This window comes from Lissotriton vulgaris, chromosome 2_1, assembly GCF_964263255.1.
Source record: "Lissotriton vulgaris chromosome 2_1, aLisVul1.2, whole genome shotgun sequence".
Lineage (NCBI taxonomy): Eukaryota > Metazoa > Chordata > Amphibia > Caudata > Salamandridae > Lissotriton > Lissotriton vulgaris.
This window is the reverse complement of record NC_141687.1, coordinates 319,870,682-319,886,913: the sequence shown is the minus strand read 5'-3', so window position 1 is coordinate 319,886,913 and position 16,232 is coordinate 319,870,682. Positions and strand designations below refer to the sequence as shown.

Genomic DNA, 16,232 nt, shown 5'->3' with positions numbered 1-16,232 from the left:
GACATGTATTTTGTGTATATGAACTACACAATTGCAAAATATATTAACTTTGACAATTTTTGTGTGGTAATCTTCAGGTACCATTGGAAAAGTATTTTTTTTTTGGTGAATAGGTATACAAAAATATTTATATGCTATGCATCTGAAAGTTCTTTGAGAATGAAAAAATAACGGAAAGAGCGCAAGGTAGAGGCATTAGAGTATAGGCACCTAGCAAGTCAGGAGAAAGCATCAATCAACCAATAGAATAAAGAGTAATCACATTGCATTAAAGGAATAGAGTTTGTCATGAGTAAGAAAAAATCTAATTGCAATAAGGGATTTAAGGTGCTTTTCAAGGTGTTTTATACAAAAACAGCAGGAGCATTTGTACAATTATTGTTTTACAAAAAAATTATCTTATATGAAATTAGGTACCATCTAAATAAAAACAATATTTGCATTGGATGGGAAATGGAGTGTTTCGCTGGTTACTACCTATCAGGGGGTGGAGCCCACCATGTAGGTCTGAACGGAGAATAAAACTAGAGTTCAAGGCCATGTACCGAAGAATTGGTGGCACTCTGATTGTTAGAAGGCTATTAAGAGCTTATCCAAGTTTCACTGGTGTTGTTATTTCCCAACCGGGAGGAGGGCCGGCTTTAGCGCTGGTGGCCACTTTCGCGATAATCTTTTTTGGCACCCTTCCCAACAACCTTCTCTACAGTTTCCTTCACTACCACGCTCCAGCAGTGCCCCTCATCTCTCCAATGCCCCTATCTCACATGTATTTCTTCTGTTTTATAGCGCGACTCATGCCAGTGAAGGGTGTCAGAGCACTTAACATCACATTGCAGAGACAGTGAATCATACATGTGTACATCAGTACACAGGCAATGTTACATAAGATAATGAGTATTACAAGGTGTAGGAATCACATTCCATCTATACTATTAGGCAGTATACTTTAAGAGTGTTTGGTCTAGAGAAGCACAAACTTAGGATTGAACACGTACCACCGTGGTTGGAGTTGACTTTACTAATCGGAATGTATACCTCCCAAACACACCCTTTTAGTAGCATTAAGCTAATGGAAGACTTGGGGAAAAAACATAACTTTCTAACCTATACCATGCAGTTAGCATGCAGCTATTTGATGACAGTTCATAGTTCACTGTGCTATATTAGGAATTTAACTTATGAACTGCAAGTAACACAAGGATCTCTGTGACAAAAGCAGTTTCCCACTGAGCTATCCACATAAAATACAGTTCAGTGATCCGCACGGTACACTTTCTTTGCAGTAGACATAATAACCCTCTGCACTACTTTATGATGAGGAAAAACTGCCGCTAGACAAAACTGTGATCTCTCTCCAGTAGGAACAGTAAACACCAGTTATCTAGATTATTTATTGTTTCCTGAATACTGCTGGACACACAAGGAAGCAAGTGCTTATGAACACATATGTTATTTCTAAACCTAGCACCCCACGAGCTCAGAGCTAGATGTGGCTGCACTGGTCGCACTGTCCTAAAGCCGGTCCTGAGAGAGAGACATCTGTCACCACAACTACATTTGTTTACCTGAAGCCTACAAACTTTCTGCTTTTGTGGCTATACTGTATATTATGGAAGGCTTTGCACTGTGCACACATTAGTGTGGGAAGCTCTTTTGATGCCCATTAAAACTTCTCTGTGAGTCAAACAAGGTCCAGTTCTGCCAGGGCTATGAGCTTTGCCCCTTGCAGCACCATGATGTTAGTAGTTTTCTGCGGTTAATTTCGGCATAATGCCACATTTTCAAAAAGATGTCCTCGGGGGTACTGTTTTATGAAAGCTGGAGTATGTGATGTCAGAAGAACCTGAAAATGTTACTTTATGAGGAAGATTGCTTGGGCCCGAACACAAAGACGGACAAGCAGATGCAGCCCCTGACACGTGCACTGGTGGAACACTTCCAGAATAGGGAGGGACAAATGCAGTCGGTGACAGTGAGGCCTTTGTATCTAGCAAATGTGTCATCTGATTCTTTACAGCATGTCTACGTCAAAGCATGCATTTCTCCATCTCTCTTTCTATTGTCGCTTACACCCCCAAACTCCCATGCCTCCAATTCTTCCACTAACAAACTGTGAAAATACTGCTGCATGGTTTTCATTTTCTGCCAATCAGGAGCCATCGGATATTTTATATGTAGATATTCTGTTTTAAATACTGGACCTGCTTCTAGAAGTCCAGAATTATAAAGTAATTTGCCGAAGTTTACCCATTTTCGTCAAGAGGGAAACAGTGATTAAAAATCAGGAACTATACTACTACTGCTACCCAACTCTCCTCGATTTATAGCGAACATTTTAGCCCTGAAAGTCCCCTATTAAAACCATTAAGAGTGCCATGGCCCTCGGAAGTCTGTGGGCTAGATGTACCACCAGCAAAATTGTGCATTGCAAATTGTGACTAATTTGCGAGGTACAACTTGCCATGTACAACAGTGTGTTTAACACTGTTTGCAATTCCCAATAGGGTCACAAATTGTGATGCTCAATAATATTAATTAGCCTCTCACAATTTACGAGCCCATTGGGAATGACAGGCTCTCCCCGGTATGGTGGCCAGCTTGACTCAGCAGACCACCATGTCTAGGACTGCTTTTAAATAAAGCAGTTTAAAAAAAAAAAAAATTCTAGCCCGTTTACCTTAAAGGAAAATCGAATGCATTTAAAAAAAGAAACTTTTTTGTTTCATTTTTTTAAGGGCAGGTAGTGGTCCCTGGGACCAATGCCTGCTCTTAAATAATATTTTAGAGACAGTCACAAAGTGGAAGGGGTCCACTAGGGACCCCTTCCAAATTGGGACTGCATTACCACCCTCTATTTGTGAGTGTTTTGCAACCGCAATTTCGGTCACAAAACATTCGTACATTAATTTGGACACAATTAGGAAGGGAACGCCCCTTCCTAATTGCAACTCGCCATTACAAAATAGCGAGTCACAAATAAATTGCGACCCGCTATTTAGGAATTGTACATGGCCCAAACGGGTCGCAAATACGTTTGTGCATGCAATTTAGGGTCGTACATCTGGCCCTGCGTTTCCTATTTACGTTTGAGAGAAAAGGCCTTTAACCCCTTGCACGCTGATGACGGAACCGCTCCGTCATCAGCTGCGGGTGCGCTGTGCTGATGACGGAGCGGTTCCGTCATGGCCCGCTCGCTGCTCATGCGTGGCGCGAATTCCGCGCCTGCGCTCAGCATTCTATTGAGCGGGGCGGGCCATGACGGAACCGCTCCCTCATGAGCACAGCTCAACCGAGGCTGGTGACGGAGCGGTTCAATCACCAGCATGCGGCCGCCCCGCCCCCTTAGCACTGCGGCGGAATAGCCGCCGCAGTGAAGGGGTTAAAAGTCAAAATAGAGCACCAAGGTATTTCACAGCAGTCGAAGGGACAAGCAGTGCTCTGCATCACTCACTATCTCTGGTTATTGAATTCTGCATGGCAAATTATAATTTATGAATGACTGAGAACTATTGCGTGTGCGTGTATTTCCTCCTCAACGTATAAGGGTTTTTATTGTTTGTGTTTGGTTACAGGGAACCTCTTTTAGGAAAAGCAGAAAACTTCACGGTATACATCAAGAACTCCATCCGCTTTCCTAAGTTCAACTTCTCTAAGTAAGTGCCCCTTTTACTCACAACTTATGAGCAGTACAAAAAATTCTCGTCATGTGTTCTGGGCCGCTTAGTCTAAAAGCACCAGGAGAACAAGTGATGAGACCAATATGCATATCTAATATTTTATCAAAGTAGTGAATAGAGGATACTCTGCTGATGACTCACCAATCCAAACAAACCTTTATTTCACTAGATTTTAGTTCAGAAGAATGTTTGTCAATCATGAGCAAGTGCAAAGGTATCTGGTATCAAGGTATCAAGTCTAATTTCAAGGGGACGTGAATGCCAAAAGGACTTGGCAATTGTAATCAATGTTTAGGATAAGGTATTCTGTTTGAAAAATCATCAGCAACCTTTAGTGCAACCAAAAGAAAAGAGCTATATGTTCTAACTAGTAGACCCTCATCACCAATGGCAGCTCCTCCACTGAGGCAGAGGAGCTTTGCCCCACTGATTTTTAGCAGTGAAATAAAGAGAAAAATGATAATAACTCATGTTATTATCATTTTATTTTCTCCTACTTCCACAGATTTGCATGACGGGCGGTGGCAGGGGAGGAGTGGTAGCACCCTTTTAAGTGCACAATGACTGCTTGGCCGGCACTCTCGGGCCAGCCAAATAGTCTTATGCACTTCGCATGTTTATGCCCAGGCCCCCAGTCAGCGCCTGAGCGCCAAAACACGGCGCTTAGACCAATCACAACGCACACTAAGGCAGTGTTTTGATTGACTGACTGGGAGCCTGGGTGTCCTTCCTGTTGAGGCCGAGTGAGGGAGGACAACGGAGGAGAGGCGAGGCGAGAAGGTACATTTTTATTTTTTATTCTATTTTTTTATATTCGCTTCCCCTGCGTCCGACTCCCCTCCCGCCCCCACTCCCATACTTCCGATCCATGCTGACCGCTGCTGCTCATCACAGATCTAGACCCTAATGAGGAGTAATCAGGGATTTGGACATGCCAGTAGCAGAGATTCAGCAGGTTGTTGCTCAACAAGCAGGGTGGAGACATGATGGGAAAATAAAAGTAACACTGACTTGATAGGATTCCATTTTAGGCCATGCACAGCCACCCAGTGGTACATTTTCTAGTTAGAGTTCCGAGTAAAAATGAGATTTCATTAAAGACACACTGATAACTATTATACATTCTTTCCTATATTCGATCACACTGATAAGTATGAAATGAACTTTCCTATATTCAGTCTGTAGTCTTAGCATACAAGATTAGTGATGTAACAGATTTAAACTATGTTACAAACAAAATAGATTCCATTATAGTTCTGCATCTTCCACTGCCTTAGATAGATCTCCACACTTTGTCTGCTTCCATCTGCCCTTCCCTCAGTTTTCCAGTCTGTTATAGGCTTGAAAATTGCCATACAAAGGAAAGAAACAGAGACGTCAAATATAAGAAGCTTTAAGGCCTCCTCGTGCAACTCTGAGAGAGTTGGTGACTGCGGCGTCATCATTTTGGTTCAGGAGAAAGGCACCGGATTGATGTGGTTGATACATATATATATATATATATATATATATATATATATATATATATATATATATATATATATATATATATATATATATATATATCCACAAACAGCCTCCGAGCAAAGTGGCTCCCGACCCTACAGGGCGGCATCAGAACAATGGGCATGGGCAGCCCATCACTTAACTCTCCATTAAGAAACACAATGGGGCCCAATACCGGAGTCAAAGCATTTTTTTTCAGTTCAAAATAGTTTGTTGAATTTTGTTTAAAGAGAAATAATAAAGACAATACAAAAATATTATTGATAATCAAATAATACCAAGATGAAAATCCATAAAATAACAATAGTCATCATAAAATTACAATAGGTATAACAACAGTCATACTCAAGAGAAATATGGAATGGGAGGGGAAGGTAAGGAAGGGGGGGGAACAAATAGGATACTTACAGCGTAATATATCTATACAGAGCTACTATAATATATAATAAAAATAGACTATATAGTGTACATTGAGAATTGCATTTATAACTCCAACATTAAGAGGATAGGTACACATCAACCGGGCATCCAAAAAGATTGATAAGCAAAAGAATTGTGATTAATCCCATTCATAGATAATTGTGCACCTCTTCTAGTGAAAATAACCCACGACAACCAAGCATGAACAGATAACATAGAAACGTCTTTCCAACAATAAGTGATAGATTTTAGCGCTGTTGAAATTAGAAAATTGAAAAGTTTGCTTTCTAAATCACATAAATTTGATATTAAAAGCGCAGATTTACATATTATTAATTGATAAGAAATATCTATAGGAATATTAAAAATCTTTTTAATGACAACCCAAATTTCAGACCAAAATTTTAAAACCAAGGGAAAATCAAAAAGCATATGTTGTAGTGTACCCGGATGAGTTTTACAATGCCAACAATCTGCAGATGGAAGAAGTTTAGCCGTACATAAACGTAATGGAGTCCACAAACGAATATATAAGATATAAGAATTGGTTTGGTAAATTGAAACAGGTAGCCAACCAGATATACTACTAAGCCAAATATCTTTTCACGTGTCCATATTTAAAGAAAGCGAAAGTTCATTGTTCCCAAAATTTGAAATAATTTCTAAATTATTGCCTAAAGTATCTGGTAATTTTTTATAAAGAATGGAAACCCCATGAGATGCTTTAGAGACTGTTTGAATGTAAATTGATAAACCAGCAGCAACATTAGAGGGAATAGCATTTGGGAAAGGGTCTAAAATAGAATTACATGAATATTGATACTTAATAGAGTCAGAAATGTGTACACCAAATGTTGCTTGGAGTTCATCAAAAGCAATAAAGGTATTATTGGAGTAAACAACTTTGAGGTAAAAAATATATGCTTTAATCCATGAAGACCAGAAACTAACACAACTATACCAGGTATTCATTCGCCACCTAGATTTTTTAGTAAAAGCTGTTTCTAAATTCAGGACCAAAGAAATCATACCATGATCTGAGATGTCAATGTTACCAATCGTAGGATTGGATATTGAACTAATCAAATGTCTGGACACCAGTAAACAATCAATTCTAGAATGAGAATTATGAGCGTTGGAAAAGAAAGTGAAACATTTTTCTGTAGGAAAATATAATCTCCAAAATTTAGTTGCTTGAAGAAATGATATGAACGCAAATAAACTTTAGAAGGATGAAACTTAGTAAGAGATAATCTATCAAGTAATGGGTCAGAAATAACATTAAAATCACCTCCAACAATTAAAGGGACATTACCAATCTTGAGAACCTCCTTTGTGAGATTAGACCCAAATACTGGATCATCCGCTTTATGACCATAAACATTCAATAAAAATAAAAATGAGTCATAAACTTTTATCTTAACAAGTATAAATCTACCATCCTTATCAGAAGTTTTACTCAAAATTTGGCAAAGTAGTTTATTTTCAAATAAAATAGCTGCACCATTATTCCTACCATTAGCAGGCGATGAAACAATAACATCTGCCCATTTTTTCTTCATATAACTGAAAACTTTATCATCTATGTGAGTTTCTTGTATAAAACAAACATCTGCTTTGTAACTTTTAAGATAATCTCGAATTTTCGTACTCTTAACTGGATGACGTAAACCTTTAACATTTAGTGAAACAACATTAATTTGCTGTGTGTTAGCCATAATTAAAGAATTAAGAAGGAAAATAGAGAAGAGGTAGATAAAAGAAGATCAGGAGAATGAGAAAAAGGTAGCTCCAGATAAAGAAGAAGAAAAAGTAAAATGAAAAAACATGAAGAAAAAGACAACACACAAGAGACATAAATGGGAAATGGGAAAACACACACACAGTTAACAAGCATGACCATAACCGCTGGAGCTCTTTGATAAAGAAATTTCAGTATTGAGTCAGAAGAGACATATCAGATAAAAATCACGTAGCAGATTGGTATCCATAGAGAGCTGTGACTGGCGATCTAAAAAAAATTTCAACTCCTCAGGACGTTGAAAATATTTTGAGAAGTTATCCTTCCAAATGCGCATCGTCGATGGATCAAAGAGACCATATTTGTATCCTAGACTTTGCAGTTGAGGACGAAGAGAAGTGAATTCTTTCCGAGTTGAGACAGTTTCTCTGGCAAAGTCTTGATGAATAAATATTTAGTTTCCATTTACCATCAGTGAAGGTATTTCCCTAGCTGCTTTTCGGATTAATACCAAATGGTGATGTTGAAAGACTTAAAAAATCATTTGTCGCGGCTTTCTGTGTAGAGGGTTCCTATGTGAGGGAATCCTATGAGCCTTATCAATTTCAAACTTTTCTGGAAATTTAATTTGTAAAAGGCTAGGCAATAGACCCTCCAAATATAATCTACAATTATTTCCCTCAACATCTTCAGGTAAATTAAATATGCGTAGATTATACTGTCTATTGCGATTTTCCAAGTCTAATAATGCTGTGCAGAAAGGTGAAATTTTACCAACAAGTGGAGTAAAAGCATCAATTTTAGCTTTATTATCCTGTATTTTGATGGAATTATCAGATATTTTCATTGATAGGCTAGCCATTTCTTTGCGTACATTTTTGATTTCAGAAGCAATGGTATCTGTATTGAGACAAAGTGCTGAATTTTCTCCAATATTAAAGAAAGTGAGCGTTCAGAAGACTCCCACTTTAGATTTCGCAGGAGGCGGAGAAAATTGCTGCCTTCTTTTATTATTAATTGTACTTTTATTTTCCATTTTGAAATAAAATGAGGCAGAATATTAATATATATAATCCAAGTAGTTAATGTATAGCAAAAGCTGTGAAAACAAGCAAGAAATGGCTGGTGCAGCAGCTAAACCAGACTTAGGGAGTGCCTAGGCCCAAGGCAGGCCCTTTCCTGAAGATTACTCCGCCCCCCCTGACTAACAATCCAGTCTGTACCTTGAGGCAGTGATCGAAGCTGAAACCAGTGGGGAGAAACCACCACTAACAATGCGCAGAAACTCTTCAAAATTGCCCACAATGCAGTTAAGTACCACCACAATGCAGCGACCTCAGTTTGTGGTGAAAACCGACTCAATATTGTTGTTAAATCGCCAAAACGGGCGAAAATGCGGTGGAGCTTGTCACTCGGAAGCCATCTTGGTCAGAGCGTTCGCGCGTCTCCAAAGCATTTTAATTGCAGGCACAGCAGCGCAGTCATTTTCTCCTTCTCCTTAGGCGTTTCAACACCATTTGCCTTGATCACAGGTAGAGATCTTAAAGTGCAAAGTGCATTTATGTGCGCCTTTTATTTTAAAAGTCACATGACAGTCTTTAGAAAACAGTCCCCATGATGTATTTTGCTTGGTAGTTGTGATATAATGCACGGAATCTTGTTACATCCATATGCTCTTTCAATAAAAAGTTCATTTTTTTCGTGCATCCATCAGATATCATAGTGGGTTTATTTACTCACGATGTCTTGTGCTTGCTTAGTGTGCAAAGTGCTCACTTTTCATTTGGCCTTACAACAATGCCAGTCCTCCGGCACGATCAGAACAAGGAATCATCCCTTTCTGAATCCCTTCATGCGCCGTCACAATTTCACTTTTTAGCATTTCCTCTCTTGGGCTTGTAACGGTGAGTGGGTCATGCCCCCGATTTGAATCCACAAACAGCCTCCGAGCAAACGGCCCCCGATCCTACAGGGCAGCCTTAGAACAATGGGCACGGAGCAGCCCATCATTTGGCTCTCCATTAAGAAACACGATGAGCCCCAATACCGGAGTCAAAGCATTTTAATTGCAGACACAGCAGCGCAGTCATTTTCTCCTTCTCCTTACGCGTGTCAACAACATTTGCCTTGAACACAGGTAGAGATCTTAAAGTGCAAAGAGCATTTATGCGTGCCTTTTATTATAAAAGTCACATGACAGTCTTTAGAAAATACAGTCCCCATGATGCATTTTGCTTGGTAGTTGTAATGTAATGCACGGAATCTTGTTACATCCATATGCTCTTTCTGAATCCCTTCCTGCGCCGTCACAATTTCACTTATTAGCATTTCCTCTCTTGGACTTGTAACGGTGAGTGGGTCATAATATATATATATGTGTAACTTTTTATATAATATTAGAAATATAATGTATGTGTTTAACATTTTTTATTAAGTTAATTTATTGCATTCTTTCAAATTTATATTATTATATTATATTATACTTTATTTTTTGAATTACTTTTATTATTTAATATATGTATTATTTTATTTTTTATATATGTATATATAAAATTCGATATTCTGAACAACTATATTTTTTACATCGATATGTTTTTTCCTGATATTCTTGTATTTGCCTGTTTAAGTATAGGGAGTCCATATTTTTGCATTCGATATTTTTTCATACATATTCTTTTTACTACTATATTTTTAACTCGATATTTTGTCAGTGAACCGATAAAGGAAAAAGGACAGTCTCATTTCCTATCTGACCTTCTGATTGGGCATAAGGTTGTGAACTTTGCTCTGGCACCATACGGTCTGAGGTCACTGGCAATGAAGTGAGCGAGGGAAGTGCATCTATAACAAAATCCTCTGGACAGGTGAAAGCAGTATGTAACTCGATGCTCATGTTTGAACATGACACACAGCTTTGCTTTTGGAACACAGCAATTAGACAGCACTTACCTCATAGAAAGAGTGTGGAAGGGTTAGTGCGAGTCCGGAGCTATAAGTAAGTCTTCTCATTTCTGCACCTTTCACCAGCTCGGAATGAATACACTGTTCCAAAATCAAAGCTGGTGCCATGTTCAAACATGAGTAATGTTAGTAATTAAGGTTGAAAAGGATATCAAGGTGGTCCAATGAGATATCAGATGTTTTGAATTGGCCAAAAGGATCATGAATTGACGAAGAATGCGATTTTAAGTGTGGAACATATTTTTGTGTCTTAGATTCGATATTGTGCAATGTCAGAGGTTAATCATTTTATTTCTTATATATTTGCTGAGGTGGCCTGTGTGTTGCAGATTTTGATCTAAATTTTATATTTTGAATGATCTTGTCTTACTCTGTCAAAATCAAAGACATTATTTGCACCCCACTACTTTCTAAATTCACCAGCCATCACTATTGTATGGACATGTATGATGATTTTTAAATTGTATATTTTCATAAATATTTACAAAGTGGACATTAATATGTGCCTTTTGAATGACACTAATAATAAAAATAATTATGTATACATTTTTAACTAAGAAGACGGAGTGATATATCGTTTTACATACTTTTTTTGCATTATCAGTATTGATGAACATTGTTTAAGTGCATTCTTACTGGGCTATTGTAATATAGTCTAGGTTTACACACGAAATTGTTTGGAACAAAATGGAGTCCTTTGTTTTATGATAGCATCTACCCTGTCTCTTTTAGTCAGAAAGGGTGACTCTTTAGGATTCTAGGTACAGGTAAGTGAACCTGACTTCTAACTCAAAGTATAAACAGTACAAACTATAAATCAATGCCCCGTCAAATACTTGCTTTTATAAGAAAAATATTTTTTTTATTTCTAACTCTACAGATGCAAAGGAAAATTATGTTCATGAGCAATAACACAAACCCCTTGTAGTTAGGGTACTAGTCGTTATTAGGCAAATCCCTGTCCCACCATCCTTTTAATAATGTGGGTTATTCCCCAATCATTGGGTTCAGCATCGAGGGAATGCATACTAGTAGCCATACTCAAGAGTTCCCCTTTGATTGTTCAGTATTCATTAAAATCTGTCTATGGTGCTGCAGTACAGGTAGCAGCAAATCTCCCGGAGCCGAACAGGCCCAGTTCAAGTCTTACCAGCTCTTGAGGCACGGAAGCGATCAGCAGGATAGCAAGTGCCCTTGGCGCGAGCACCTGTGAGTTCTTAATCTGCTCCAAGCTGACCAGGCTCTCTCTCTCCTGAGCAACACAGCTGTAGCCTTACAGTTGCTGAAGCAGCTCCCAGCTCACAAAGGTGCAGTAAGTTGACCTTCCCCAGTGGGAGGGATCCTTTCTTCTGCTCCCAATTGGAGCCCAGTGAGGGTGCACCGTCATCTGTGGTGTTCTCAGTAGTTCTCTCCCTGTGCAAGCTCGGCCTGCCAAATGCAGCCTCAGTCTTTTCCTCAAGTGACAGCCAACATTGATACCGGCATCCCCTCCAGGCATAAGGGATGCCGTTGAGCTTTACACTATGGTTGCAGACTCCTTTGGTGCAACCTATGTGATTACGAGTCTCAGCACTCTCTTAGTAGCAACTTTCCAAGTGTACGCTACTGGCAAATGATGCGCTCCTGGCATACGGGGTCACAGCAGCGCAGCAGTACGGGTTTGGCAAGTCCCACATGGTACTATCTCACGGCTTAGTCAATGGCGGCCCTTTCAGGCACACAGCTGAATCCTCACACATGACATTCTCACAGAAGGGCTCTCGAATGGACGTTGTTCCCTCAAACACTTTTCTCTTCCTCACAGAGCACACTGGTCTTTGCAAGCAGAAAAGCACTGGTGCTCAGGCTCCAAGGTACGTGGTCTTGAATTTCCTGGGTGAAGTGCCTTCACCCAGCAGAGAGATCAGCAGGCAATCGCTCCCAGTCCTAGTCACAGGCAGAAGTCTTGCCGAGCTTTCCTCCTCATACAGCCCTTCTGGCTGCTTGCCAGGTGACAAAGTTTGGCGTCTCAACCTTCCCTTCTTATAGTCCATTTCCAGACACCAAAATGTGATTGAGAGTCTGAGTTTTTTGAAGTTTTATGTTGGGGCTCTGCTTCTTTTGAACTGAACTCTTTTCTTCTTGCTCTTTGAAAGTATGTCAGCCACAGCAGGCAAGACTCAAAAGCAAATTGACCCACAACACAAAAACATGGGGGTGACCAGAGTTCACATCTAGATGCCAGCCACAGTGATATGTGTATCAAAAGGTTAATAGCAGGCTTCCAGACCTACTCTTAATGATTCACTTATAAGACCCATCTTCTTCCTAAGATGTGGCCAGGCCTCTGCTGTGTGATCTACCACGGAATCAAAGAGCAACCTTTTGGAGTGTAAATGGAGGTTCCCTTCCTCCCTTCTTCCAGTGTGTTCCACCCAGCTCACAGGAATGCAACAATACACAAATCTGTCTGAGGTGATTTTCTCCCCTCCTCATGTCTTAAACTGGCACACCTGGGCTTTCCAAAATGGACCCCAGGGCAGTCTATGTAATGTACCATTCAGGCAAACTTGCACTCAGTGTGCATTCACTCTCCAATTATGTTACCTCCGTGCATTATGCCAAGAAGGACACAAATACATTTAGCGCACATATCCAGGTTGCATGTAGTGCTCACTACTATAGCCTTTCTGAATTGTATCAAGGCTTGCTAATTACAAACACACACACTGTCAGCACACAAACACTCACCATATGTGTGCTGCAAAAAACTTCACCCTTCATGTATTGTATTGTACTGCACGCAAGCACACATAGACCAAGCACATGCTTTCATTGTGCACACACTGCACAGCACTACATCTCTCAAGCAATGTCTTTCCAGCAGTCATACATACACTCAGCTAAAAGGAACAATAGGACAGATTGTAGAACAATGTCATACATTCACCCCAGTACAGAGATCTGGGCCTAAATCCATCTTTTTTTTGGTCCCTATGCCATTCCAGTTTAGACCCAGCCATATGCAAATCAGTCTAGACCCTGTTCCCCATGGGGCTGGAAACAAGCATCCTAGGGCCGGTTTTGAGGTTTCATACATACACTCAATACATGCACTAACAGCACAAATATTGCACAGCACTGCTCTACCCCTGTGCTGTACCCTTCCCAGGCACACACACGCATCCAGTACAGAGTCACTACTCCTGCGCTGCACAGCATTCCACATCCACCTGATGTAGGCTAAGGGTGACTTAAGCACATAGCAGCAGAACTTAAAAGTGAGTGAGGGTGTAGGCCTCAATACAGTGACACTGGGTAAAAAGGACCTGTTCACTACTACTGATCACTACACGTATGCTGCCACCACCGTGCTCGTGCTACTGAATTCTTGGTGAAGGCGGTAGGCTTCCACCACTATGAGAGTATTGATTTGGGCACCCCTTCTAGTCCAACAAGACGACAGTCCATGAGCAAGGCCTAAGTCATGGCACACACAGATGAGCCATGTTTGCCTATGACAAAAAATCAGCATTAGTGATCCAGACATCAGTACAGCTGGGCACTCAGGACAGGAGTACACGTCTTTAATTATGCAGAGGACCTTTCTTCCATGGTTTGGGGGCACCGCTCGTAGGTTACTCCGACGGACTGCCCTATCCCACACCACAGCCTTGGCCCACCAACGCCATCGACTCCAGATGGGAAACATCACTTACAACGCATTTATTACAACGCACTACCATTACAACGCAACCATTACAACGCAAACCATTACAACGCATTGCGCTGGGGGGCGCTCTAGGATAGGGAATATATTTCATTTACTATCCAACACCTTCCCTACTATCCACGGGGACTGGAGTTGGAATAGTAAATTAAATAAATCACTATCCAGCGCTTAAAAGCACTATGCGTTGTAGTGGTATGCGATGTAAAAACCGCGTTGTAACAGCAGGCGTTGTAATAGCCTGCGTTGTAACGACACCAATCCACTCCAGATCGCCAATAAACGCTGCTGCTTGCACCGTGACCTGTGGACCCACACAAAGCTTCCCCATCTCGCACAGCAGCTTTAGGTCTACAGATGAAAGCGATTCACCAACGACAGCGCTGCTCTGTGACCTGTCAGCATTGCATGAGCCCTGCCCCGCTTTGCACGGCAGCCCTGGTCTCACCGGATCCGCTGGACGATCGTTATTGAGCTGCTCTACGCACCTTGACCTGAGGGCCCGCATGACATACCGCTCCACTTCACACCACAGCCCCCGCTCCTGACTTCAAACTCACAGAGTTCGACTTGCCACGCGTGTGACATCAGAGGCCATATGACTCTTGCACCGACATCGGGAACCGATGCCTGCCGAAGGCGCTCCTCCGGTGCTCACCACACGGTCCGATGCCCTGCCTCTCCAATGGTACTGTTTTTTGGGTGTCTCTGACACCCTAGCGTGCCTGCAAAGCCACAACCGGCCTGAACTGTTGGATTTGTTTGTTCACTACGCCGTGATAGCCCCAGATGGAGCTATCAACTTCAAGGAACTGTATATAATGTCTATTTTTGTCTTATTCGTATTTTGCTCACTGTATTTTGGATTTTATAATTTTGGTCTTGTTTTACACAGATAAATATTGGATATTTTACTAAAACTGGTGTGGTGTCCTTTTGTAGTGCTTTCACTGTAAGGCTGTTGGTTATGTGCAAATGCTTAATACACTGCCTCTGGGATAAGCCTGACTGCTCGTGCCAAGCCACCAAGGGGGTGAGTAGGGGTTACTTTAGACTTGTAATCCCCTTATACTGACTAGAGTAGGTGATTCTGCCTGGCTTAGGTGCAAACCCTAGCCAAAAAGAAAACAGTCGGACAACCGTGTCAAAGAAACTCTTATTCACAGGTTATTTGTAGCTTTGTGAAGCCTCATTTCAGACCCAACACATAGTAGGTACACAAAACTGCTGGTATTTTATCATTAAAAAGGACTTATTAAGAGTAATCAGTACATAAACTGTGTGTATCAGAATGATGGAAACCCTTATGGTAATCTTAGTAGTCATTATGTATAATGAGTGCCCATTAGAAGGGGGCGTGGCTTGGATGCCGAGGAGGTAGGCAGCGTGAGCCCGGAGCTCCGTGCCCGATCCCGGAAAATATCCTGAAAATCCATTCGAACCCCAAGATAAAGGACATAATCCGGTACTAGACGGTGCTGCAGAGGGTCCGGGACCCGCGGAAGACGACACCGAGCATTCCCGCAGCAGTATCGTAACTTCGAAAGCTGAACTCGGCCGAGAAGTCGCGGACCCCAAAATGGCGGCGATGGCATGAGATCGCTGGTGACGGAGACATCTGCCCGGAGACCCACTGAAGTTCGCTCCCGGACACGCTAGAGGTGTTGGCGGCCGCGTCGCGCCTCTCCCCCGGCACTGGCAGAACTTTGGGCGCACCCTTGGGCGGTGGTTGGGGACCGTCTCCTGACTGGGGCGACAACGGAGCGACCGTGACTCGGAGACGAGACCCCGGATCTCAGGCGCAACTGGCGCTGGCCGAGCCACGACCGCTCGGTGCTTCCTGCCTCTCGGTGACTCTTCTGGACCTGAGAACCCGGCCGGAGGACGGTGCCCGGCGTCGCTTGGAGGGCGACCAGGAACGTATTCTGAGGACCGCCGCCCATCCCGGCCCAGATGGGGAAACCGAAGGGGAAGGGAGATGGCGCGACCGACACTGAGGCGGCGGAAGGAGCGGAGAGAGATCAGGCGGCGTTACAACGGATGCAGGATCGTATCCTGGAAGCCATCGCCACCACAAAGGATGCCCTGCAGCAAGATATAGCTCAGGTGGCGACGGGCTTGGGCCTCCTGAAGGCCGACCACGACAAACTGAAGGACAGGGTGAAATCCGTGGAGACCACGGTTAAGGATTTAGCCCCGGCCCAGGCAACGGTGAAGG

General features: G+C 41.9%; 1 protein-coding gene across 2 annotated transcripts in view; it reads left to right on the top strand.

Annotated features, from left to right (window-relative positions):
• P2RX5 (purinergic receptor P2X 5) overlaps positions 1-16,232 on the top strand; it is a 516,750-nt gene that overhangs the window by 354,405 nt on the left and 146,113 nt on the right. For both annotated transcript variants that reach the window (XM_086955030.1, XM_086955029.1), the window contains exon 6: positions 3,573-3,653. In XM_086955030.1, the coding sequence (XP_086811156.1) occupies positions 3,573-3,653 (81 nt within the window). The remainder of the gene's footprint in view (positions 1-3,572; positions 3,654-16,232) is intronic.